Source organism: Microchirus variegatus, assembly GCF_963457635.1.
Source record: "Microchirus variegatus genome assembly, chromosome: 7".
Classification (NCBI taxonomy): Eukaryota; Metazoa; Chordata; class Actinopteri; order Pleuronectiformes; family Soleidae; genus Microchirus; species Microchirus variegatus.
In genome coordinates, this window is record NC_139808.1 from 1128217 (window position 1) to 1155140 (window position 26924).

Consider the following 26924-nt stretch of genomic DNA (forward strand, 5'->3'; position numbering starts at 1 on the left):
CTTCTTCTTCTTCTTCTTTTTGAAGGAAAGCAAAAGAAAGGAGAGGGAAAAACTGCTCTCCTTATTTTCATCACCCTCTCCCTCCCTCCCTCCCTGCTCACCTCCCCCCTCTTACATCCGCAGCGGTGACTGGCCAATAAAACACAGAAAATACGTAAGCATCGACGAGGACTCGGCGCAGGCGGAGAGAGCTCAGTGTGAAGCGGACTCAGCCTCCTCAGCCTCAGCCTCCTCCTCCTCCAGCTCCACTCCACATCTCTCAGCGAGCGCGAGTACAACCAGGGCCGCCGTCCGTCACCCTGTCCTGAGTCCGAATTCTACACCAGATCCACACGGATAAGAAGACAACGGTGCGGCACTTAAAAACAAACAAACAAACAAACAAACAAACAAAGAAGAATCCAGAAGGTTTTCAGGTCAGCTGTATCGTGGGACGCACTCACCTCTAGAGCAAGATGTTAGATCCGTCGTCCAGCGAGGAGGAATCTGACGGGATAGTGGAGGAGGAATGCAAGGAGACGAGGGCACCTCAGGCCGGATCCCGCATCTCTCCGAGCAGGACCAGCGAGAGCTCGGGCGGACTCGCGCCCAGCAGCAGCCGCAGCAGTGCCCGTCCGACCAGCCCGAGCCCGTCGGCCGTCAGCGAGGAGAAGGAGGACCTGGAGAAGCTGCAGAGGGACGAGGAGGACCGCAAGAAGAAGCTGCAGCTCTATGTTTTTGTCATGCGATGCGTTGCTTACCCGTTCAACGCAAAACAGCCCACAGACATGGCACGGCGACAGCAGAAGGTAAGAGGGCCCCTTTGGGTGCAAAGGCATCATTAATAAGCACATGCTGACGAAATGCCTCCTTTTCCTTCTCTCAGATGTGGCTGATGACCTACATAAGCTGTACAGTGGGGTTTTGTACCAATATAGGCCTGTAAATCACTGCATGGATTCAGCACAGTTCTATTATGAAGGAGGGGGGAATAAAAATCTGGGAAAGAATCTGGGGGGGAAAAAAAGAGAAAGAATCCTTGGAGCACAACAGGAGCGTCGAGATAGATAGTGAAAGGACACATGGTTTGCTCACTGCAGAGCTGCAGACTCAGAGCACTTCATGATTTCTCTACTACACACACACAAGCTCACACAAGTGAGATCAGTCCCAGAGCATAAACCTAGAAACTGGAAAGGGCGTTCAGGAGAAGGTGGGATTATAGCGGGGTTTGGAAACAGGATGCACGGCGTGTCCTTGTCTCACCGAAAAAGATGCTGCATTCCACCTGATATGTGGCTGCATGTGTCTGTGTGTCCTGCTCTACTGGCACAAACCCAATCCCAGCCCCGTTTGCGCCATCACTTCTCGTCAGTTTTGGCCTCCCAAGGTGACTTCTGGGCACGGACCTCTTGTGGAGGGTTACTTAATCGCCTCTGCAGATGAGCCGGCTCCACCGGATGGGCTAACAGTGAACTGCATAGTTGCTCTGACATGAACATGTTGGTCATTTATAATCTCGGTTTTACGGAACAATATCAGGATTTCATTCACAGGAGCAGGTTTCAGTTTGGTGGTGTTTACAAAAACCAGGCCCTCGTCCTGTTTTTTTTTTGGTCTGCCTCGTTGATGTTTGAGCCAGTTTCGGGTCATGATGTCCTTACTGTCAAAGTCACAGTGCAAAAAGGGCTCTGTGTACAGAACCTGCAGAGGAATGAACTGATCTCTGATCAGGAGCTTGAGGGGATGAGCTGATACTATCTGTACTCAGTTCTGGCATTGGTCCGATAACTCATAAATCACTGGATTGAATATTGAAAAAAATACGATCTGTAAACCCTTAAAAAAAAATGCATTTGTGAAATGGCTGCTTGATACTGATGGATATTCACGGTTGTGACATCAGTTATATCAGGCACAAATAAAGTGGTATCAAAACAATGGTTTTATGGTTGTGGGTTTGACAGAGCATCTTAAGGTCGTAAGGTGCTCGTTCCGCTCACTCGATCTGCACGGATCCCATTCCCTCCGACAGGAAACAGGAAGTCCCGTTGGTTGTTTTTGTCAAAATAACGTGGACACACTTTTGTCTCCGTCTGTCCCGCAGCTTAGTGGATTTCTTTTTCTGCTGACTCATGAGCATGTGCACGTGGGAGGCACAAGTAACGCTTCCATCTATTTGTTTCTTTAGTCATTGCTCGGCGTAGGTTAAACTGATAGTCTAATATATGCTTGGAAGTGCACTTTGATATGTGTGTTTATGTGTGAGGGCGGCTGGTTTGTGTCCTGGGTGAATGGATTCTGTGGATAAACAATCGGATGCTTGGTGTCAGAAGACTTAATCAGTCTGAGTACAGTCTGACTTTGATGATGTTTGGCATGAATCTCTTCAGGAAAACAACTGTGGTTATAGTATTCGGTATTAATACAACAAAGGTTCAGTATATTTCTATGGTCCTGTTTTCAGATTTGCAGATTCTGACTATTAAGAAGTTTAAAACCACAATTTCCTACTTCCTTCCTGCACAAATTCAATATGTTATCGCTATAATTATCAGTATTGATTGATTTAACCATTTAAATTGGATTAATTGGTGACTTTCTGGCAGTAATGCATGTTTATTATGTCATGATATTGTCCAGTATTTGTTTTAAGTACATTCCAGGTTCATGAAGCAAATTACTTCACAAAAAAAACAGACTTAAGTTAATTAAAAACAAACGTATTCTCTTTGCCGTGAACATGCCGTGAACGTCGTCTCCTCAGATGTCCGCAAACAATAATTATAGTCCTCATATTGGTGGCTACGTGAGCTAATATGTAGTTGTGTTTTTTTTTTGCTATTATAGATTAGTGACAGAAATGTGATGAAACAATTTCAGTAATTAAAAGGAGAAAAAAAACAAACGCAAACAAACAAACAAACATGTGGAGCAGCTCCGTGATAATCCGCTATTAGAAGCTCTGGCAACACAAACGGCAGCGATGGTCTATCACAGAGGAGCAGAGTGCGGCTGCAGAACGCGCCGCACTCTGCTCCTCTGATGCTTCGTGAAAAAACGTACGGCTATAACCTTGTCAAAGGGTAACACAACAGGAACAGCAGCAGGCAGTCGCTTCCTTTACGCCGCGCGAGGGGGAAATGTTTTCCCTCGTTCAAGTCAGAGAGACGCAGCAGAATGGAGACCGCAGCAAAATGTTATACATATATATGTATATATATGTATATGTGTGTGTGTGTGTGTGTAGTATAAAGGGAAAGGCTAATTGTCTTGGGAGACATTTGCACTCGTGACCCTCTTCCTTTCTAAGAATAACTTGGAAGTAAATTATTGAGGTTATTGACAGATATAGACGGAGTTGGAGTAATTTATAGAATGATGGTTTAATTGCAGATCGTCCTCGGGGGGAAAGAAAAAAGCCCAGTGTGTGAAGAGAGACATCAAACGTGAGGGTTAATTCACAGGGAAAGTCACGTTATATTTCATGATCATTTGCGTCGTCTGCTTTTACATTTCTGACACAATTTCAACAATTATTTAATGTGCTGCAGTTCATGGTTCACTGTTGTCTGTTTATGACCTTGCTGATCCCCCCGACCTTTCCTCTACACTCTTAGAAATAAGGGTTCCAAAAGGGTTCTTCTACAAGGGCTGAGGTTCTACCTGGAACCATTTTTTCGGAAAAACCCTTTCCCCAAAGAAATGTTTTTTCAAGGGTTCTTGGTAACACTAATGGTTGCAGTAAGAACCATTTTGATCCAGAGAACCCTTTAAAACCCGTTTCTTGAATAAAGGGTTTTTAAAAGGGTTCTTGGTGGAACCCTCCAAAAGGGGTTCCAGGTAGAACCTTGGAGCCAAAAAAGGGTTCTCCTATGAGGACAAGCCGAAGAACCTTATATGGTTCTCCTCAGCTCTTTTATTTCTAAGAGTGTAGTTCTTCTGACAGTAAATTTGTCTTGATGCACGTGTAAAGGAACTAACTAAGAGTTACTAACTAAGTAAGGAAACACACAAAGTACACATTTTCTTAAAACAATATTAACAATCTTACACAATCTTAGTATATTATAATCAAAACAAGATCAATAAGATTTTTAGGCGAGACATGAGATTGAAGTCTTGGGTTGATCAGGAGTTTTTGCAATGTGCTTCATATTTACGGTGTTTGTGTGACAAACTTGAGCAGTTTCTGGATGGGATGGTGCATTTTCTATCGCTTTATCCTGATGGGGTGCTGGTGCCAATCTCAGGGCCACATATAGAGCTGAAACAATGAATCGATTAATCGTTTTGAAGCTTTTTTTCATCGTTAAAACAAGATTTCTATTTATTTTAGCATCTTAAATGTGAATATTTTCTTTGTTTCTTTGCTCCACATAAACAAAGAAATCATTCAAACTGAATCATTTTGGTTTGTGGACAAAACAAGACATTCGAGAACATCGTCATTTCCAGGTTTGACAAACACTGATCGACTGACGTTTTATGGACCAAGCGATTAATCGAGAAAATACGAAAATAACCGCTCGTCACACGTAGACATAGACAAACAACCATTCACACTATGGTCAATTTACAGTGTCCAATTGACCTAATCCCCATATTGCATGGTTTTGGACTGTAGGAGGAAACCAGAGAAAACCCAACCCACCACTGCATTCTTGTTAATTATTCTTAAAAACACATAGCTGTTCTTGAGTCGATTGAGCGTAGTGAAAACAAAAATCCGATAAATCAGACTGATGTGCATCCTTTAAAGAGGTTCCTCTGAGTTTCTCGAGGACGCTTCCTTCTCCAGTTTGGAAGTGTGATGCTCCAAAGATAGTCAGACCCAATTTAACTCATGTGCCAGCAGGTTTGTTTAATAGAGTGTCTCTTGGCTCGGCGTTATAACGGCTGCACTTTATGCCGCTGACACTGAAGGAAAGGAACTGTGAACGCTTCTGTGACATGAATGAGACGAAGACTGGAATTTAAATCAGTGATACTCGGAGGGAAGTGCTGAGCGAGGGGGTTTTTCGGGGACACTCGGGAATCATTTAATTCTCCTATTGTGTTGAAATACAAAAGTATTTGTGCTGGTATTTAGAAAAAAATCAGTCCATAATCAATGTTTTTAATAGAATTGATGTCATCTCCATCAACTAGTAGTGAAAAGAGAGGAAAATTAAAATGTGAAATTCAAGTAATCATTACACCATAAGCACGTAGAGTGCATTTGTTTGTACATAAGCAATCATACACACACACACACACACACACACACACACACACACACACACACACACACACACGAGGTCGTACATATACATAATTATATAACCTTTGCTGTGATTGCTGCGCGCATGAGGACGGAAACCGAAATAGGAACCTGAAGGGAGTGGGAGATGAAAGTGACATTACTGGAAGCGCTGGAGTAAAATTAGAAACATAAAAAGAAAAGGAAAATATTAATAATAATACACTTCTAGCTGATGTGCTGCAGGGACTTTCCTCAGGATTTTTTTGAGACTGCATGCTCCCATAGAAGGGAAGAACCAATTAACACTGTTTTTTTGGTGTGTATCTGCATTACCTCGTTTATGAAGCCCTGAAGCTTCCAAACAAACAGTTCAGCCACTGCTGAGAACGCTGCGTTGTGTTCGAGATCTCTGAAAAAACCCGGTCCCGGTTACGTAAACAGCGGTTCTCCTGAACAGCAGATCCTCCTGCTCCGGGCACTAGTCCGGGCACATCCGGTTGCGTACATTGAACCACAGTAGAAGAATAACGTCCGTTGTGGAGGTGTTTCACGAGCGACAGTGTCTTCTGACTCTGGGTCTGACTCCGGGTCAAAGGTCATAAAAGGGACTGAGGCGGGGAGTCGTGAAGAAGCTATTTTTAAACATCGTTAAAACAATGTTTTGATAATGAGTAGCAGTGCATCCACCGTTCCAGAGGGGGGAGCTGTGCTTCTGAGAGCTGGTGTGCTGAATATGTTACTTCCGGGTACTGGACAATCACAAGACTCTGTCTTCTGGGGGTGAGATTTATGTCTGAAAATCCCGTAATAGTTACGTAAACAGCGGTTCTCCTGAACAACAGATCGTCCTGCTCCGGGCACTAGTCCGGGCACATCCGGTTGCGTACATTGAACCGCAGAAGAAGAATAACGTCCGTTGTGGAGGTGTTTCACGAGCGACAGTGTCTTCTGACTCTGGGTCAAAGGTCATAAAAGGGACTGCGGTGGGGAGTCGTGAAGAAGATATTATTAAACATCGTTAAAACAATGTTTTGATAATGAGTAGCAGTGCATCCACTGTTCCAGAGGGGGGAGCTGTGCTTCTGTGAGCTGACGTATTACGTCACTTCCAGGTATTGGCCAATCACAAGACAGTTGGGAAGGCTCTACGTTGCCTGGCCAATCACAACACACTCTGTCTTCTGGGGGTGAGATTTCAGTCTGAAACAGTGCGGCTGATGAGAGCTTCAGTGAGGAGAGATTTCTATCGGCTCGTTTGCAGCAACTAGGAGGTTTTTGAGCATAAAAACAAGTTAATGTATGTAAGTAGACCTCCATAACTCACATATATGTGCAACAGGACCACTCTATGTGAGCTTTAAACATCGCGATATTAATATGATTGAATGTTTTTAACGTCACAAGAGTGTGCATCCTCTTTTTTTGGACTTTTTGTATACAGATATCAGAGAATGCAGCTTTAAAGAAACTCAAATATGACACTGAAAACATGTCTAAAAATGCATCACTCCACATTTTTTTTATCTTTTTCCACAAACACTCGTCTCTCTCTCTCCTAAAGCAGCAGCTATAGGTCACATGTCTCAAACACTCGATGTAGGAATCGCCGTGGATATAAAAGCCAATTCAAAACGGGGTGACAGCTGAAAAAGCAGCAGGAGAAACCCCCTCCCCGCCCGCCCGCCCTCCCACTCTCTCTCTCTCACCCACGGTTTGTTGCAGCAGCCTGTACCATATCACACGTTCACACAAAAAAAAAATGATTAAACAGCTCCACTACTGTCAGCGTTTGTGTCAGAATATTAACTTTCCCCCAAAAAAGGTTGCGACCGCCGCTCTAAAACCCAACGATCACAGTCGGGTAACTGTGACTTTACATCCGTCCCTGTTTTGAATCATTAAAACACAGCGCGAACGCTCGTGTATTCGTGTCACAGCGTCGAGTTTCCGCTCGTCTGTGTCCGGGACTTCGTGTTTGAACCGAGCGTTGTTGTTTTTGAGGGGATCGTTTTTTCAGAGTATTTTATATTTGTGCTCCGGTTTGATAGAAACATTTCTCATTGATTGTTTCTCTCCAGCACAGCGTGTACTTATACTGACTTACAACACAGCGTCTTAATTAAAAGAGGAAACTACTGGTTTTTTTCCCAGGTGAAAAAGCCAGTGTATCTAGTAACATTATTTATCAATCCATGCAGGTGTAAATAATTTAAATTATACATGTTGTGATAAAAATCAGCTCCTGTATTCAGATTTTTTTGCCATTGGCCATTTTCGTCGACTCTTTCATCATCTATTGTATAATCAGTGTGAGGCTTGTTGCCTCTATAGACTATAGAGGCCACGCCCCCCTCACTGATTCACCCTCTCGGCCCGCGTAAACAAAACGAGAAAAACACTAAAGCTTAATCCTGGAGGCGCAACACAAAACACATCACTGTTTCTTCAGGGACATTATGGTATTATAGTGTATTTATATAAGACATCATCCCTAATCCGAATAAATCATCTACAAAACATGGGACAGCGGAGGTTATTTTAATTCAAATGTACTGTAAGAAATCATCGGCCAAGCAGAAAATGCAACTCTACCAAGATTAAAATAAGGGCTTATATTTTAGTTGTGGTCTTTCATTTCCTTTATGTATTCTGATACGACAGCTTTGTTGTTTTATTTCCTTTATATAATCTGAAGAAACCAGTGAGAATAAACATTTTAGAGAATGGGAAAAACAGAGATTTTGTTTTTGTCATGTGTGCTTAAATAAAATTAACTGTGACTCAGTTGACTACTTGCTTAACCCTTAAAACACAGGGCATTTTGGCTGCTTTTTTCCATGTTTAAACATACAGTTTATACAGAGGCTATAAGAATGTGCAATATAACGTGTCTTATATCCGTTATTTCAGCACAACCTATAGCAAAAACTACTCAAAATGCTTAAAATCGGATTGAATTTGTGAAATTTGGAAATGCGTCGCAGTTCAAAGTTCACTTTCTCCCGTTTTTATGAACAAAAATAAAAGAAAAAAACGTCCATTTTGTTACTTTATGTCACTGCTAAAAAAAAAAAAGCGATATAAAATGAATCATAACTTTGACTCAACAACACATAAGAATATGGGAAAAAAGTACTATTATACTAAAAGAACTATTTACTAAAGCCTGAATATGTGACCTATAAACCCACACACACCCAGGATGTCCATATAAGGAGCTGTGTGTTATTCCAAAGGGTTAAAAACAGGGAGTTACAGCTCTGAAATGTGACTGAATTTATTACAGAGTGGACAAAATAATGTGCTGATTGAACAGAATTCTTATGAACAGAATCATTTGTTGACAGTATGATGGACAGAGGACACTGACACTGCTCAGTGACCTACAGTTATGAGACTGACGAAGGATGAAATATGATGGACGATGTGAGACTAAAGAGCACGAGAACTTAGGCCGAAAGAGTGGCTGCATTGCAGCACTATCAGGAACAAATGAGAACAGCCGATGAACAGATGATTGCATGCATTGAAACGCAGGGAAGCGACGGCTACAGTAGGATGTGGAAAGGAAGTGTGAGAATTAGACGATGAAAGACACACGCGACAGCATTTCTCCACATACTCTTGTCTTCTTCCCAGACTCCAAATCCAAACACACACAGATCAGTTTCATGTTAATCGCAGACTCTGCCTGGACTGTAGACGCGGATGTGTGAGTGTGAACGTGAATGTGAATGTGTGTTTGCCTTCGGTTTCGTTTGGCACTGTGATAGATGCACTGGCACCAGTGTTGCAGGGTGTAACCTCCTCTCTTGACCAGTGTTATCTGAGATTGGCTGCAGCTCCCTTCACAAAACCTCAGAGGATGAGCCGCTCCATCCTGTGTGGATGGATGAAATGTCTTGGAGAGGAAAAAAGAGCCGGAAGATCGAGGCTGAAAATCAACGTCTGCTGTGATTTAAAATCCACGTACTTGTAGCTAACTACATTTATATTTAAAGCTGCATTATGTGATAAATCATAAAATCCTCCTAATATGTCACAGAGACTCAGGAATAATGTTCATATAACAAACTGAACTCACCAACAACAACAGTACAGACAAAATATTTGCATTAAAAAAAATATTTTGCAGACTGCAAATCATGTTTATGTTTTGAAATCATGTTTAGGCATGTGGCGCCACCTACCGCCATCTACCAATCACTGCAGTCAGTAGAGTCTCAGCTGCCACGCAACCACGGGTTGCCAGTTACGTCAGAAAACGAACCCTAAAAGACCTCGGTATTTTGAATTTGAATGTAGTAACCGTTTTTTTTGGCCACATTCTTACATATGGCGCCTTTAAGCATTTAGAAGACGCTTTTATCCAAAAAATAAGGAATTAGCTACATAGAAAAAGTCTTGGAAACAGATAGGAACAGTGGACTGACAGAGGGTGAGAGTGCAGAAGTGGATCCAAGAGCAGAAGGAGAGGGAAGAGTAAGTGCTAGGACACAAGATGCTCTTGGAAGAGTTGGGTTTTCGAGAGCTTTTTTTTTCAACTAACTCACTCAACAACACTGTGAGTCCCGGCGACTGAAGGCTTTCGGTGGACGTGAAGCGCTCGTCTTTGCGCTGTTGTGCTGAACTCTATGTGAAAGATTGCTTCGAAGGGGGGAAAATTACTCGACTGGGAAAAGGATAATTAGCGGTGCCGACTTTCCATATTAAAGAAAGAGGCAGAGGAAAGAGGAGCAATAGCCCGATCATTATTATGTACCAGCCGACCTCGGATGAACCTCTGTCTTTCACTCTCTCTCTCTCTCTCTCTCTCTCTCTCTCTCTCTCTCTCTCTCTCTCTCTCTCTCTCTCTCTCTCTCTCTCTCTCTCTCTCTCACAATGATGCTCGCTGTAAGTCATAAAATCACAAACAGAAGTCTGGATGTACTTCAGGTCGACTCTAACCCTGCGTTATTATGGGTGTTGATATCCTGTAAACGGAGCTCACTCACCTCCAGGTAAACAAAGCAGCTGAGGGCGACTGTGGCTTTGCTCGAATACACCGACTGATGGAAAATAACCGCGAGATAAAACTGCAAGAACAAAGTAAAAACTTATTTTTACGCTTTGACTTCCACATCTATCTCATCTAATCTACTTTGTTACTTCCCAAAAAAACAAAACAATAAAGTCTAATGGAGTTGTTGATGGGACGGCGGTTCGGTCGGTAAGGGGTGGAGTCATCGCTTCCATCGGGCAAGGACAATGTTCCCATTAGTGTGGGGGGAGTGGAGGCTGCTGATGCTGATGCTGATGCTGATGCTGATGCTGATGCTGATGCTGCCAAGGATGCACCACAGTCTGTGCGTGAAATGGCACAGTCCTTCGCATCTCGATGGCGGAGGTTACAGGACTCACAGCTGCTGCTGCTGCTGCTGCTGCTGCTGCTGCTGCTGCTGCTGCTGCTGCTGCTGCTGCTGCTGCTGCTGCTGCTGCTGCTGCTGCTGCTGCTGCTGCTGTGGTTCTTATTCTCCGTCCTCCCTGTCCTTCTCTTCCCCCACATGGACGGGGGGAATTTGCCAGTATTTAAATAGCAATACGCACCAAGGCAAAGGCACGGCTGACTTTTAAAAGTCATTGGCATAACTGATGGAACGCCCCCAAAACACACCTACGAATAATTAGAGACACAAAAATGACTTTGCACTGAGATTACGCGCGGCATTAGTAGCGCAAATTGAACAGTTGGACATTAACGCACTTTAGATCATCAGCATTATAGTTATGGTTTAAATAGGGCCCTTAAAGTCTTAATGAGAGTTTTAAAAACCACATCCACAGTGAACAAAAGCATTGTAACACTGCAGCATGTATAGTTTTCTTTTTTTTTGAAGGCACCTGGTCCAAACAAGTGGATTTAAGTGTGGAATTTAGATGTTTGTCTGCTGGTTCACCATCACACAGTCACAAAAAAAACACTTAGAGGTTAAAATTGTCTCTTTAAATTGTCTGTAGGTGTAAATGTGAGAGTAAATGGTTGTTTGTCTCTATCTGTCCAGGGTGTGACCCTGGAATGAATGAATGAATGGAAGCTGTTTGACTCTCACGGCACACGGATTAACCCAGTAATTCTCTAATTTAAAAAAAACAACAACTTAAGAATAAAATGTGCTCTTTTTTGGGCTGAAAGGACATCAAAACTTAGCATTTCTAGAACGTTTTTTTTTTATTTTCTTTAAATGTTGGAGGATAATTTAGTCCAATTTAACAAAGACAAGTCAGGGATTATTTTGGTATTTAACATTTACATATAATTGCTACACACAGCACTGAGGACGCACAAGACTAATGTTTTATTTTAGATTTGATGTGTGGAGGGAAAAACTGTCTACGTATTGGAGCAGCAAATAATGATTTCTTTTGTATTCTCGATATTTTCTATTTGCATTTAACCCTCAGAACACAGAGCAATGTGCGCTGCTTTTTCCCATTACTATGTTTAAACATACAGTATATGCAGAGGTTATAAGAATGTGCAATATAGAGTGTCTTATATCCTTTTTTCCAGCACAACTTAGACAATCTGATGGGGGGAAAAAATCATTTTCACCAACTATATAAACACAAAGAAGTATCAAAATGTTTAAAATCGGATAGAATTTGTGAAATTAAGGAAATACGTCACAGTTTAAAGTTCACTTGGTTTTATGAACAAAAATAGAAAGAAAAACACATCTATTTTGTGACTTATGCACATTTATTGCTACTTTTATGTGTTTTTATGTGATTGTATTTATTTTATGTGTACATGCTGAAATTTTATATTTTATTTTATTTTTATCTGTTTTACTATACCGTGCAGCACATTGGAAATCTTGTGTTTGTTTAAAATTGTGCTATATAAATAAAGTGGATTGGATTGAATTGGACTTTATATCACGACTAAAAATGTGATGTAAAATAAATCAGAACTTTGACTCAAAAACACATAAGAAGAAGATAAATATGCTTTTTTTTTTTTTTTTTTTAAAGCCTGAATATGTGACCGACAAACACACACACACACAGGATGTCCATATAAGGAGTTGTGTCGCACATTGCAGAAATGGGTCAAACTATTATTTAAGGTGCTGGAATTCAAGAGTACACAGCAAAAACCTGACCTATAGTAATTTGCACTGTTTTTATCCCTGCGGTAAAAACCAATAGATTACAGATGAAGAAATTCTGAATCAGTGTAAAACAAACAGAAATCTAACCATAATTATGATTCCATTATTTTGTTCTACATCTTATGCAAATTGTGCCCCTGCTTTTGTTCTCCCATATCATTAACGTTCCACTCAGAAAGTGAACGAACATTGACGAGGAACTCGCCGATCAGCTGTCACAGAGCTGCTGCTTTGCTAATGGAAGACCTTTATACACAATAAAGGGTCATAGCTGGTGGTGGTGAATGCGGCCTCTTGTCATGTGAGCATCAGCAGGGCCACAAACTCCTGAATGTGACACCTGTGTGTGTGTGTGTGGAGAGAGAGAGAGCGAGAGAGACTGGCTGTGGCTACACTGAGCGAGAGTTGCCGCGGTTACCACGGTTTGTCGCGTGTGGAGCTCTGTCTGCAGAGCACACACCTGGCTGCTCACAGTCCCAGTGGAGCGCTATTTACTGACACAATCCTCTGTGTGTGTGTTTAGGACGGATCTATGTGAGCATGTCTGGTTGCAGATGATAAGTTTGTACATCTGTCTTTGTATTATTCTACGTTTGTGAGCCACAGTCGCTACACAATGCTGCTGCTGCTGCTGCTGCTGCCGCCGCCGCCGGTTGTTTGCCTGTAGATTTTTTCCTGTGTGCAGCTGTCATGCAGCAGCGCCCGCACTTATGTTTGCTGTTTGTTCAGATGTGGGCGCTGGCGGTGTGTCGTATGCAGCATGAATAAAAATGTACTTTGTCTGAAGTGGGGAGGGATTTCAGCCACTGAATGACCGACATCACCAGTGGAAACAGCTGCAGGTTTAACATTAAAGGGATAGTTGGGACATTTGGACATAAGACCTATTTTCCAACTCACTTCGCTGATGCTATGGCTAGCGCAAGTCAATGATACAAGTTAGCATGGCATTAAAAACACTCATAGCGACTCCACAGTGCACCTGAGGCAAATCGATTGTAACGGCAGACTATTGATGTACATATCTGTGTTGATAGAATAATATTTGAAACAAAACTAACGTTGCATCGCATTAATTTTTGAGGGACTACTTTCTCAGCACTATACTTCCGGCAGCGGCGGACTGATTCCGTAGTATGACGCGCTGCTGCTGCTGCTGCTGAGACATAAATCCTTCAAATTGCAAGGTTGGTTTTATTTCAAACATTCTATCAACACAGATATGTACATCGATAGTCTGCCGTTACAATCGATTTGCCTCAGGTGCACTGTGGAGTCGGTATGAGTGTTTCTAATGCCATGCTAACATGTATCATTGACTTGCGCTAGCCATAGCATCAGTGAACTCTGCAACTAGAAGAACTTATGTCCAAAATTCCGAACTATCACTTTAAGGGTGAATTCCAATTACTCCCTTAACCCTCAATCTCAAAAATGTGCACTCCCACTTGTGCCAGTGCTGTCCCGATTCTCAGAAAAATTAAGTTGAGGGGCGAGTTTAAGGGCTGTATCGCCCTCAATATTGAGATTTTCCGAGACCACCCTTGGGAGCAAGGGCTACCCAGAATGCATTGCGTGTTTTCACATAACAAAGATTGCGCCGAAAGCAGCGAAACGAGTACGCTACAAATGAAGTATTTTCTTTGTTAATAGAGATATAAAAATGATGAAAACCATTGTATTATCTTAGTTTAGGCCCATATTATGGATTACTGACGTCATTGTTGCGTAACATTTATTTTTCTTTCCGATCTTTTGTCAATAGCCGGCCGGTGCGGACAAGCGATGGTTTGCTATGGTTTACTTTTCACTCACAAGTCGTGGTGTGTGGTAACTGTCAGCTGAATATTTGTATGAGTATCATCTTATAACTAACTGACAACCTAATAACTTGACTGACAAACGGATCGTAATAAATAATCGTGACGTAAATGTGTTCTTCTTCTTCTTCTTTTTTGGAGTTGACGGACTGGACGCAGTTATTCTGCCCCCTACAGCCTGAAGATGTATCTGCATTTAAGGGGTGTCCCATGTGACAAAATAACCCTCAACACTTGGTTTTGAGGCCAGTTAAGATTAAGGGTTGAGCTTTAGGGTTAAGATAGGAATTGGAACTGGGCCCAAGTCCCTTTTTCATCACTGTATGTTTAATTTCGTGATCTTAACAAGGTGAACTCACAGAATGCAGAGTCCTCAGACTATTGTTTATTACTCGCGTATTTACGACCGCCCTCTGAAACTAAATGCACATCTAATTAGAAGCCATTTCATTTCAGAAAACACCTTAATTTAACTTTGCCGTCTCATCGTTATGTAACTTCTATTAGACGCTCAAGTGTGAGTCAGCACAGCCGAGGCTTTACGGCCGCTCAACTATACAGCGGAGTGTATGCTGCATTCAATTAACTAATTACTGCACTTATCATGGGTCTGCGAGGACAGACGAGGCCGCCGTATACCTCGCCTAAGTCAGACTGGAAGAACGAGGTTTAATACGAATATAATATTGTGTATGGTTATGTTTTTGTATTATTTACCAAACTTAATTCAGCTTTTTATCCTTTCATCAAATGAAGAAATAAAGCAAAGTGGATGAGACGAGCACTGATGGGGAAAGATGCTTCTCACTTGACTGAAGAGTCACTAAAGGCTTTTACTTCTTACACAATAATACGTGCTGCCAGAGGGAGTTCTGAGTATTATGAACCTGCCTTTGCAGACTCAATGGGCTTTTTCACATAAAGATGGATATTTTTGAAATCACGTGCAGCTGATGCTGAAGTTTACTGCACGCTGTAATGGCTGTTTATCTCCAATATGTACACTTTTACAGCCTGGTATATTATGTAATTATATGGAACTAGTGCAGTGCCCGTAGGAAGTATGTATTCCTATAATGGGAGCTGATTTTTCAGTTATGGTAATGCATGATAAGGAACGTAAAGGCTAACAGAATACAAACACTGCAGCACTGGCGTGGCTGACAGTCACAACATCTAGCTACGCTAATGCTAATCGAAAATGAAATCATTTGCATTGTGCCTAATGAGGTTGCACAGTGTTTGTATTATCCCTACACTGATTCGAATCATAGCCTCGCTAGCTTAACTTTGGAAACAGGTTCGTCAAGTTAGCCACAAAGTAGTAGCATGCTTGTATTATGTTAGCCCTATGCAAATGCTAATTGTAGCCTCACTAGCTTAACTTTGGAAACAGGTTCGCCAGGTTAGCCCCAAAGTAGTAGCATGCTTGTATTACGTTAGCCCTGCACTAATGCTAGTCGTAGCCTCGCTAGCTTAACTTTGGAAACAGGTTCGCCAAGTAAGCCGCAAAGTAGTAGCATGCTTGTATTACGTTAGCCCTGCACTAATACTAGTCGTAGCCTCGCTAGCTTAACTTTGGAAACAGGTTCGCCAAGTTAGCCACAAAGTAGTAGCATGCTTGTATTACGTTAGCCCTGCACTAATACTAGTCGTAGCCTCGCTAGCTTAACTTTGGAAACAGGTTCGCCAAGTAAGCCGCAAAGTAGTATCATGCTTGTATCATGTTAGCCCTACGGTAATGCTAATTGTAACCTCGCTCGCATAACATTGGAAACAGGTTCGCTAAAGTTAGCCACAAAGTAGTAGCATGCTTGTATTATTTTAGCCCTATGCTAATGCTAATCGTAGCCTCGCTAGCTTAACTTTGGAAACAGGTTCGCTAAAGTTAGCCGCAAATTAGTAGCATGCTTGTATTACGTTAGCCCTATGCTAATGCTAAGTGTAGCCTCGCTAGCTTAACTTTGGAAACAGGTTAGCCACAAAGTAGTAGCATACTTGTATTACGTTAGCCCTACGCTAATGCTAATCGTAGCCTCACTAGCTTAACTTTGGAAAGAGGTTCACCAAGTTAGCCACAAGGTAGTAGCATGCTAATGCAAAAAATTCCTCCAAAAAATTTGAAAATCAAGGATGCACACCATCGGGCCATGCTCAACCCATATCCAAAGTCTTAGGGCGATCTGACTGACAGTCAGCGAGATATGTCTGTCACAGACAGACACACAGACACAACTTGCTTTATAAATAGATGAAAAGATCCCATAACTACACCACAGTGTCAGGTTTTGCAAGTTATAAATTCTTTATTAAATATTCCTCTGCGACACTTTGCCCCCCCGTCACCTGGTCAAATTATAAACCCTGATCCATAGTCCATTTTGAAAGGTAATAAAGTTACTGTACATCAAGCCCATGCAATCTCCTCTATTGATATGTGAAGGGTGATTAATGTCACTGCCTACTTCATTGCATACCAATGAATCACCGCGCAAACACTGCAATCTTGAAAAGAGCTACAGAGAGATAATCGATAGCAGCAAAAGCAGGAAAACAAGGTCTCGGGGAATCTGGCAATAGTGATGAAAATGGAGGCGTTTCCTGTCGTCCATCAAAGTGGTTAGTAATCAGCACAGTTTCCTCATCAGAACTGAACGTCCTTAGAACCGTGGTCTGCTTCAGTGTCTGCTATAATTAATCAGTTTATTGTTTATAACGTACTTAAAATCACAAGATTATTCCTTCAGAAAGCTTGTTTTTAAATCAACAAACGCTGCATTGAATTCAATTCATAGTCACTTCACTTTCATTTCCAGATCCTGTAGTCGAGTTTACGGCGGAAACCAAGAAAATATGCAAATGTATTTGTTTTAAGAACATGCATCACACGTTCACACTCACACTTTCAAGTCCGCTCTTCATCTTTTTTGGAATTCAGTTGTTCCGCCGTCCCTGCAGAACAGTCATTTTGGTCATTTTGGATGGATGTAAGGAGCTTGTTGAAGGCCTCTGCTGTGCAACATAAGGAACAAAACAGTGTGTTACTACATTTCTTTGACAAGTGGAACAGCGGAAAGAAATGAATATACATGTACTTTTGCTCAGATTATAGAAGATTATAGTTCTTGTTTCTTTTTCGATACATTCTTCCCGAGCTTCACAGGTAACATATTAATATTAACCCTCAGTGCTCACACGGCACAGATCTGTGCCGCAGGTGCACCTGCCATGGGAAATTTTTGCCTTCTTATGTGTTGAGTTAAAGTCGTCATTTTTATTTGTGAACTTTGAACTGTGACGTATTTCAAAAAATACTTGCATACATACTTGAGTACTTTTTGCCCATGTGTGTTTATATAGTTGGTGAAAATGAACTTTTATTCTTATATCCTCTGTATATATATATATATACTGTATGTTTAAACATAGTCAACCTAAATGCTCTGTGTTCTAAGGATTAAAGGTCCGGTGTGTAACATTAAGCAGGGTTGCCACATTCAAATAAAAAAAATCATTTGTTTTTGTAGCCTTAAAATCAGCCTTTTTAAAAAAAAAGTTCTGTAAACAAAGGCCTTGCTTTATGGAATCTGCTGCTGTTTTGATGTTTCCATTGTGCCTTTAACATTTTGAACAAACGAGGAAGGATGAGAGCCGATCCAGTTCATGAGCCGATCCATCTCAGGCTTTCTTTCCTTTTTATATCATTCTCTTATTGTCTATCATTTAACCTGTGAGGGTCACAATCACATCAATTCTTACTCACCTTTCACACCTGCGGTTATTTTAGACTCCTCCCAGTGAACCTAACCCCCATTCTGGACGTCTTTGTGCTGTGGGAGGAAGCTGAAGTCTCCTGAAAGAAGTCAACACACAAACATTTGAACTTTATACAGAAAGGGCCTGGTTTGTTAGATGCTCTTTTTTGAATCTAAATCATAAAGTTCAGTAATCTTCAAAGTCTAAAGTATGGATGGTCAGATTAATTAAAGCGGACCTAGACCGGAAGTTCCAATTAACGCTGTTTTTTTTAGTGTGTATCTGAGTCATTACCTTGTTTAAGAAGCCCTGAAGGTTCTAAACAAACAGTTCAGCCACTGCTGAGTCCGGTTACGTAAACAGCGGTTCTCCTGAACAGCAGATCCTCCTGCTCCGGGCACTAGTCCGGGCACATCCGGTTGCGTACATTGAACCGCAGAAGAAGAAGAATAACGTCCGTTGTGGAGGTGTTTCACGAGCGACAGTGTCTTCTGACTCTGGGTCTGACTCCGGGTCAAAGGTCATAAAAGGGACTGCGGCGGAGAGTCGTGACGAAACTAAACATTGTTAAAACAATGTTTTGATAATGAGTAGCAGTGCATCCACCATTCCAGAGGGGGGAGCTGCGCTTCTGAGAGCGGGTGTGCTGATTATGTCACTTCCGGGTATTGGCCAATCACAAGACAGTTGGGAAGGCTCTACGCTGGCTGGCCAATCACAACACAGTTGTGTCTTCTGGGGGTGAGATTTATGTCTGAAACATCACGGCTGAGGACAGCGTCAGTAAGGAGAGATTTCTAGATTTTGGCTCGTTTACAGCAACTAGGAGGTTTTTGAGCATAAAAACAAGTTAATGTATGTAAGTAGACCTCCATAACTAACATATATGCGCAACAGGACCACTCTATGTGAGCTTTAATGAACTTCTAGTGTATGAGAAGCAGTACATTATAGCAGGAAAAAACACATTTCATCGTGATTTTAATTCAGCAGTGTTAGCACGTCAGTACAGTGTCCTTTGACGCACTAAATTCACAGCTTTCTGCAGTATATGTTTTTTTTTCAGTTTAATCAATTTATTCATCAGTCATACAAGGTTCAATAATACACCTCTGAGTCAGTTCCTCCTCCGAAATGATCGCACTAATGAACACCTCTCTGACACAGATTTCATTTTTACCAGAGCACTATAATCTTCTTGAATGAACGGTTTACAGTAGGACACTCACACACCATCTCACATTCATTTAGAGCTTTTCTAATAACCTGCCAACTGAGAGCGGCGCTCGCTCTATTTCTATCCCTGGCAGAAATGGACGGGTCAAAAAAAACCAAAAAACACAAGGATGAGAACGTTGACTTCCAGCCTCCGAGTGTCTCCAGAGACCACGCTGTTCTTTACCACACGATTAATATTTGCATTTCTTGCCCGAGGACGCACCAGGATCTATTAAAACACGGCGAAATTTGAGTTTCGCTCTCCTTATTCAATCTCCCGACGAGATCTTTGCCGAGATGAATACACCTGAAATCTTGAAGGAGCAACTGAAGTATTGATCACTGAGGCTGATGTTGCTGTTGTATGTTGTAATTGGATCTTTTATGTTAGGGACGATTATGTCAAGCTGCAACAGCATCATTACCTTTATTAATGTTCTTATGGATTTTGTCTACAGCCAGAATCATTCCTTGTATTTATATATATATATATATATATATATATATATGTACATATGTATATATCAGTAAGGAATTATTCTTGTGCGTTAATGGCATCCATGTTAACGCACGTTAAGGCACCGGTTACCAGCTAGCTCCGTTAGCTCCATTAGCTCCTTTAGCGTTGTTAGCGTGCCTACAGTGGAACTGGAACAGTCTGTTTATGAAAGGAAAAGAGCGGCGCTACAAATAACCAGCGTACCTGTGTACTGCGTATGTGTGCCTTTTTTGTAAAGGTTAGCGTTACTTTAGAGACTCATTTTAACAATCGGGAGTCACGTAATCATGACGTCACGCACGTCTTTTTGCGGCCAGTCGTCACGGAAATGCGCCATGCGTTAACGCGCATTAACAATGACGCCGTTAATGCGTTATTAGTGCCGGGCACGCTAACGCGTTAACATCGGTTGATGTCGTCAGTGTTAATGCACTTAACGCGCGACATGCTCCGTGAGCTGTGTTAGCTCCTTTAGCGCCGTTAGCGTGCCTACAGTGGAACTGGAGCGGTCTGTTTATCAAATGAAAAGAGCGGCGCTACAAATATGCGCATGTGTGACTCTGTTTTTAAAGTTTAGCGTTACTTTAGAGACTCGTTTTAACAATCGGGAGTCACGCAAACATGACGTCACGCGCGTCTTTTTGCGGCCAGTCGTCACGGAAATGCGCCATGCGTTAACGCGCATTAACAATGATGCCGTTAATGCGTTATTAGTGCCGGGCACGCTAACGCGTTAACAGCAGTTGATGTCGTCAGTGTTAATGCACTTAACGCGCGACAGCTCCGTGAGCTGTGTTAGCTCCTTTAGCGCCGTTAGCGTGCCTACAGTGGAACTGGAGCGGTCTGGTTATTAAATGAAAAGAGCGGCGCTACAAATATGCGCGTGTGTGACTCTGTTTTTAAAGTTTAGCGTTACTTTAGAGACTCATTTTAACAATCGGGAGTCACGTAAACATGACAGTCTTTTTCCAGTCAGTCGTCATGGAAACACGGCATGCGTTAACAGCCGTTAACACGCTAACATGCCCAGCACTAATAATATTAAAAAAATAACTTTAATTTTGACAGCCCTAATATATATATACATATATTATATGTATATATATATATTAGGGCTGTCATTAACGCACTTTCTCACTTTCATCGCGCTACGAGTAGACGTGCAGTTTATGAACAGGCAAGGCGGCGGGCAACTGCTTGGGGTCCTGAGTCGATAGAGGGGCTCCTGACACTCTGAGCCTAAATGCATCAGTGAGCAGCTGCATCACCGTCTCCATTAAACAACAATAACATCTCAGTAGTAAACCTCCCTAAAGAGGCCCCACGTCTGTTAACCTGTGTGAAGATGAAGGAAAATGAAGAGGAATTATCAATCAGGAAGTTAGAAGAGGAAGAAAAAAGAAAGAAAGACACACAGTTGTAAGTGGAGCTACTGGCGCAGATAATGATATAATCATAACATTAACAGTCTCTGTCTAACTAACGGGGACACAGACAGCAGCTAACATTAGCGTCAGAATGCTAGCTGACGCTAACGCTAACTAGTAGAAGCAGTGCTTCAAAGTGCTGATGAGGAATTTCCTGCTGTGAGTTTAGTAAGAAAACTATTTAACTTCTATACTTTATATGTTGTTTATAATGTGAGTTATTTACAGTGCAATGTGTAGGGTTTTTTTTAAAGTTATTTACAGCATTTTATTTTTTCTATTTATTTCTATTGTCTTATAATGTGGGTTTTTTACAATGTAATGTTTATTTTTTTACTAAGTTTGTATAGGTTTTTACAAGTTATTTACAGTATTTTATTGTTCTTTACATTTATATCTTCACATACTTTATTTATCTCTCCGTTCCTACAACAATATAAAGAGAAAATCAGAATTCTTTTGGCATATTTACGAATGGTAATTAATCGTGATTAATCGTGATTTATCCACAGCTACCCTGTGATTAATCTGATTAAAAATGTTAATCTTTTGACAGCCCTAATATATATATATATATATATATATAACACCTTCATTTTCTGTACATTGCTGGTACATGGTCGGGGTGGTGCAGCAGCAGCACACAGATGGTGTTGCGGTTGCCTCACAGGCACATGATATATGTGATACTTTTCCATCTCTCACTCCTACACCACCAAGTCTGTCACTTGTGCGAGGCGATGGCGGCGGTGGCGGTGGCGGCGGCGGCGGCGTCGCAGACACACGGTTACCGAGCAGGTTCCTCGCGCTCGTCTGATATACACAACAGCTTGAGAGCTGAGCGATTGAAGGCAATTGTCAAAGGGGAGATTGTGAGTCTATTGATTGTTAGAGGTCACTGACACGGCAAACCATCAATCCAAGGGCAAACGGGGCCTGAGTGAGAATCCGAGAAAAAAAAAAAAACACTCACAGAGACAGAGAAACTGACGTGCACACAGTGACAATTCTGAAACAATTAACTGGCGTCACAAGAGTCCATTTACCGTGGACAGTAAACGAGCAGAATTCAATTTAAATCTCCCCTGCAGATATTTGGAGCGGTTGAGGTGAACTTGACTCTGGGATGTTATGAATCATTCCTTTCCCTTGGAAACTGAAAGCATCACATTAGAGAGGATCTGTTTCAGCGCAGTCTGGGAGAGAGTGTGCCAACTACTCACCTCTGCTGTCACGTCCATGAACAGGGATATCAAAGCTGCAGAGGACCATGGAAAGAGTCCAGTCGGGTGCGAAAATGGTGGCATGTTTTTCTGTTTGTGGACGACGATGATGATGATGATGATGATGTCGTGCTTTTGGCTACGACTTACAAAAATGTGTGTGATCTGTCGAGGTTGCTGGTGGACAGTATCCAAGTGGGAGAGTTTGAGTATGGATAGGGTTTTATTTATAAGCGATGAAAAAGGATTGTAAGATTGACCGTGTGTTTATGAGACACTGGTTGCAGGCTTCAGTTGTAAAAAAAAAAAAAAAAAAAGCCTGTGAGTCGTATAGATGTATACGTATAACGTATAAAGTTTAACAGTCTCAAATCTCTGGGTGCTGATTCTGATACCGATTTTCCTGTTATTTCCAAGAAATTTGGGAGTGCCTATCTTTTTATCTCCTTCACCCCGAGTGCAGCCAGGTAATGTGGCATTTGGCATTTGTGGTAACAATGTCTCCTGGTTGCCCCGACCTTTAGAGGTGTTAAGAGCTCGACTGTCTAAAGGTGGATGCAGAGATAAACTGTGGAAACACTGGAGGGATTACATCTCCGCGCTGGGCTGGGATTACTGAGTGTTTTCCTCCAGAGTGTAGAGGAAGTTTCCGAGCGTGGGGGGGGGAGCGTGGGGGGGGGAGGATGTTTAAAATTGGGCGGATAATTGAAAATGTGCTTCCTTTGACACATTTTTCACAATCCGTGGGCTTGGAATTCTGAAGTGTTCCATCTGTGCTTGCTCTCTGCAGATAACCAAGCAGCAGCTTCAGCAGACCAAGGATCGTTTCCAGGGATTCCTCAACGGAGACACGCAAATTGTGGCTGATGAGGCGTTCATCAACGCCGTGCAGAGCTACAACGAGGTACGAACTCAAGGACGCACACTTTTACAACACCCAGGCAGTCAAATACACACACATACAGGTCATTTGTATGTTTGCATATGCATCTTTTCTTCTCCAAAAAAGTCACCTTGATATTCATCAACAGTAACGGAAACACATATTCACCATTAAAGGTGCCATGTGCAAGAATGTGGCCAAAAACATTCAAAATTCAAATTCAAAATACAGAGGTCTTACTTTTAGGTTTCGTTTTCTGACGTATCTGGCAACCCGTAGTTGCTTGGCAGCTGAGACTCTACTGACTGCAATGATTGGTAGAAGGCGGTAGGTGGCGCCACATGCCAAAACATGATTTCAAAACATAAACATGATTTGCAGTCTGCAAAATTGGCTGCACTGTTGTTGTTGGTGAGTTCAGTTTGTTATATGAACATTATTCCTGAGTCTCTGTGACATATTAGGAGGATTTTAGGGCCAGTTGCTTTAGATTTATTACATAAAGCACCTTTAACTAGGTGCTTACTAGCATATATAAGTAGCATACTAGCCCTTTATTAGTAATCATTACATATTATTTTTTTACCTCTATTACTATTATTAGCATTATTATTAATTCCATTTTTCTATATGCCCAATGACATGAATTAAGATTTTTCCGACAAAAGGTGTTAATACGTGCTTAATATTGACCATTAAAGGGCTAGTATGCTACTTATATGCATGTGTGCGATAGTTAATGGTGAATATGTGTTACTTTCATATAGCACTAGCATCTTAGACGCATTATTGTTGTAAATTACATTACATACATGATATTATTTTACAACTTTGGTCTAAAAAAACAAGATGTTTTTCCAATGTCAGAATTTCTTGTGAGAATGAGACAGCAGTGGTAAAATGGTGGCTGAAGCTTTTTCACTGCACAAATTATGAGTCAGACGACAGTGACTGACTGACAGACAGACAGACAGACAGAGCTCATTTTTCCCAACCCCACCGTTCAATCTTCAGATGAAATAGATTGAATAGAATGCATGCATTCTGCAACAAAAGGTGGGCCAAATAAATAGTGTGGGGGGGGGGGATTAAAGGCCAAATCCATGATGGAAAAACAAGCGTGGCCATAGGATTGGAACAATATATATATATGTAGAGAGAGAGAGAGTGTCGGCCATGGGAGTTAATTGCAGTGTGACCTCTATATAGTTTGTGGTGTTTAACGTTAATGTGAAAATGTGCAGAGATTTAAAGTCGGGAGGGGGAGAAATAAATGGATAAGAATTGCACCAACATTATCTGGGTTAGTGTTGGATGAGTGTAACACACTCACTGCAAAATAATGACAAAATATGAGGAGGAAAATGTCTCAATTAACCATCACTGTTGTCGTTTTACAGTAAAATACAAACACCACCAATAATATATATCCATAATATATCTATAGATAGATAAATAGATAGATAGATAGATAGATAGATAGATAGATAGATAGATAGATAGATAGATAGATAGATAGATAGATAGATAGATAGATAGATAGATAGATAGATAGATAGATAGATAGATAGATAGATAGATAGATAGATATCAGTGGAAGAAAATGTAATGAATAGGCTTAGACTGTTCTTTTTCCTTCTAGATCAGATGCACAATGTATTTTTGTCAATATTTACTGTGACATGAATACGATCTCTATACCTGGAAATGAAACAATACTTTATTAATAATATTTAGTTGTGATTAGAGGCTGTAGAAACAGTTAAGTGCCTTCTAATAGATACACTTTTGTATTGATGCCTATTATCACAATCATGTGTGAGTTAATTCCGGTGTCAAGAAAATACATTTTGTAAAAATATATATATATATATATATATATCTAAACAGCAACAGTTACAGCTTCCAATTGTGGCTAAATTAGTTGACATTACATACATAGTTAAATTACATGACAAGGATAATTCCACCGTTGCGCTGTAATGTCTCAGTGCAGGAGTATGAGCTTCCCAGTCCATAATGGAGGCTGAGAACAAACTGTGACTGTCAGAGAGTGAAACAGTCAGCTCTGACGGTGACTTCACTGAGTGCTGTGACAGTGCGGCCTCCTCTGCCTCTGTCCCTGTCACTCTGTCATTAACAGGGGGGACAGAAAGCAAACCTCGGCTGTGTTCACTCACAGTCTTACATACATCTATAGGCCTCTAACAACTGCACTCTCCTGGTTCTATTGTTGTTGTTGTTTTTCTGCTGACATTCACTATTTGAGACAAAATGTGACATAACATGACAACAAACTCTCTGTTCTCACCAGCTCATATTACTCATCATATGGTCCTTAGATTAGCGGACACATATTCACCATTAACTAGGTGCTTACTGTAGCATACAAGCCCTTTATTCCTAAATATTAATATTATTAATGGAGGGAAAAGTTTAAGACTCAGGAATAATATTCGTATAACAAACTGAACTCACCAACAACAACAGTACAGACAAAATATTTGCATTAAAAAAAGTATTTTGCAGACTGCAAATCATGTTTATGTTTTGAAATCATGTTTTGGCATGTGGCGCCACCTACCACCATCTACCAATCATTGCAGTCAGTAGAGTCTCAGCTGCCGAGCTACCACGGGTTGCCAGTTACTTCGGAAAACTAAACCTAAAAGACCAGTGGCCAAAAATGGTTACTACATTCAAATTCACTCAAATACTGAGGTCTTTAAGGTTTCGTTTTCTGACGTAACTGGCAACCCGTGGTTGCTCGGCAGCTGAGACTCTACTGACTGCAATGATTGGTAGACGGCGGTAGGTGGTGCCACATGCCAAAACATGATTTCAAAACATAAACATGATTTGCAGTCTGCAAAATATATTTTTTAATGCAAATATTTTGTCTGTACTGTTGTTGTTGGTGAGTTCAGTTTGTTATATGAACATTATTCCTGAGTCTCTGTGACATATTAGGAGGATTTTATGGCCAGTTGATTTAGATTTATTACATAATGCACCTTTAATTCATGTCGTAAAAGAGGTAGAATAAGGTTATGCAGAACAAGGTGTTAATACGTGCATAATTATTACTAATAAAGGGCTAGTTTGCTACTTATATATGCTAGCAAGCACCTAGTTAATGGTGAAAATGTGTTCCCTAATCTAAACTGTTACCCATCATATAAATAATGACCTCTACTGTACAATGCTCTCTCACAAACGCAGGTGTTCCTGAAGAGCGACCGCGTGGCCAAAATGGTCCAAAGCGGCGGCTTCTCGGCCAACGACTTCAGGGAAGTGTTCAAGCGGCACATCGAGAAGCGCGTGCGCAGCCTGCCGGAGATCGACGGCCTGAGCAAGGAGACGGTGCTCAGCTCCTGGATGGCCAAGTTCGACACCATCTACCGCGGCGACGAGGACCCGCGCAAGGCCCAGCAGCGCATGACGGCGAGCGCCGCCTCCGAGCTCATCCTCAGCAAGGACCAGCTGTACGAGATGTTCCAGAACATCCTGGGCATCAAGAAGTTTGAGCACCAGCTGCTTTACCAGGCCTGTCAGGTCAGTTTGTCAAGCCTTACTTCCTTCGGTTGATACTTCTCAAATATTGTATTCTATTATTATTACCAGAATGAGTTGAGCCTGTGTTTCCGTCCATGTTAACATCTTAACTACAAACTGGGGTTATTATAGTTACAGAAAACTAGGTCTTAAAACTACGGAGAC

The 26924-nt window shown here is 41.5% G+C and overlaps 1 protein-coding gene across 8 annotated transcripts in view; it reads left to right on the top strand.

The window, feature by feature from the left end:
• Positions 1-455: 455 nt before the first annotated feature.
• The window catches only part of cadpsb (Ca2+-dependent activator protein for secretion b), a gene marked incomplete at both ends in the record, with an annotated part of 86501 nt that continues 60032 nt past the window's right edge, over positions 456-26924 (top strand). For all 8 annotated transcript variants that reach the window (XM_083892688.1, XM_083892692.1, XM_083892689.1 and 5 more), the window contains 3 exons: positions 456-788; positions 23112-23225; positions 26427-26759. In XM_083892688.1, coding sequence (XP_083748814.1) covers positions 456-788; positions 23112-23225; positions 26427-26759 — 780 coding nt within the window. The remainder of the gene's footprint in view (positions 789-23111; positions 23226-26426; positions 26760-26924) is intronic.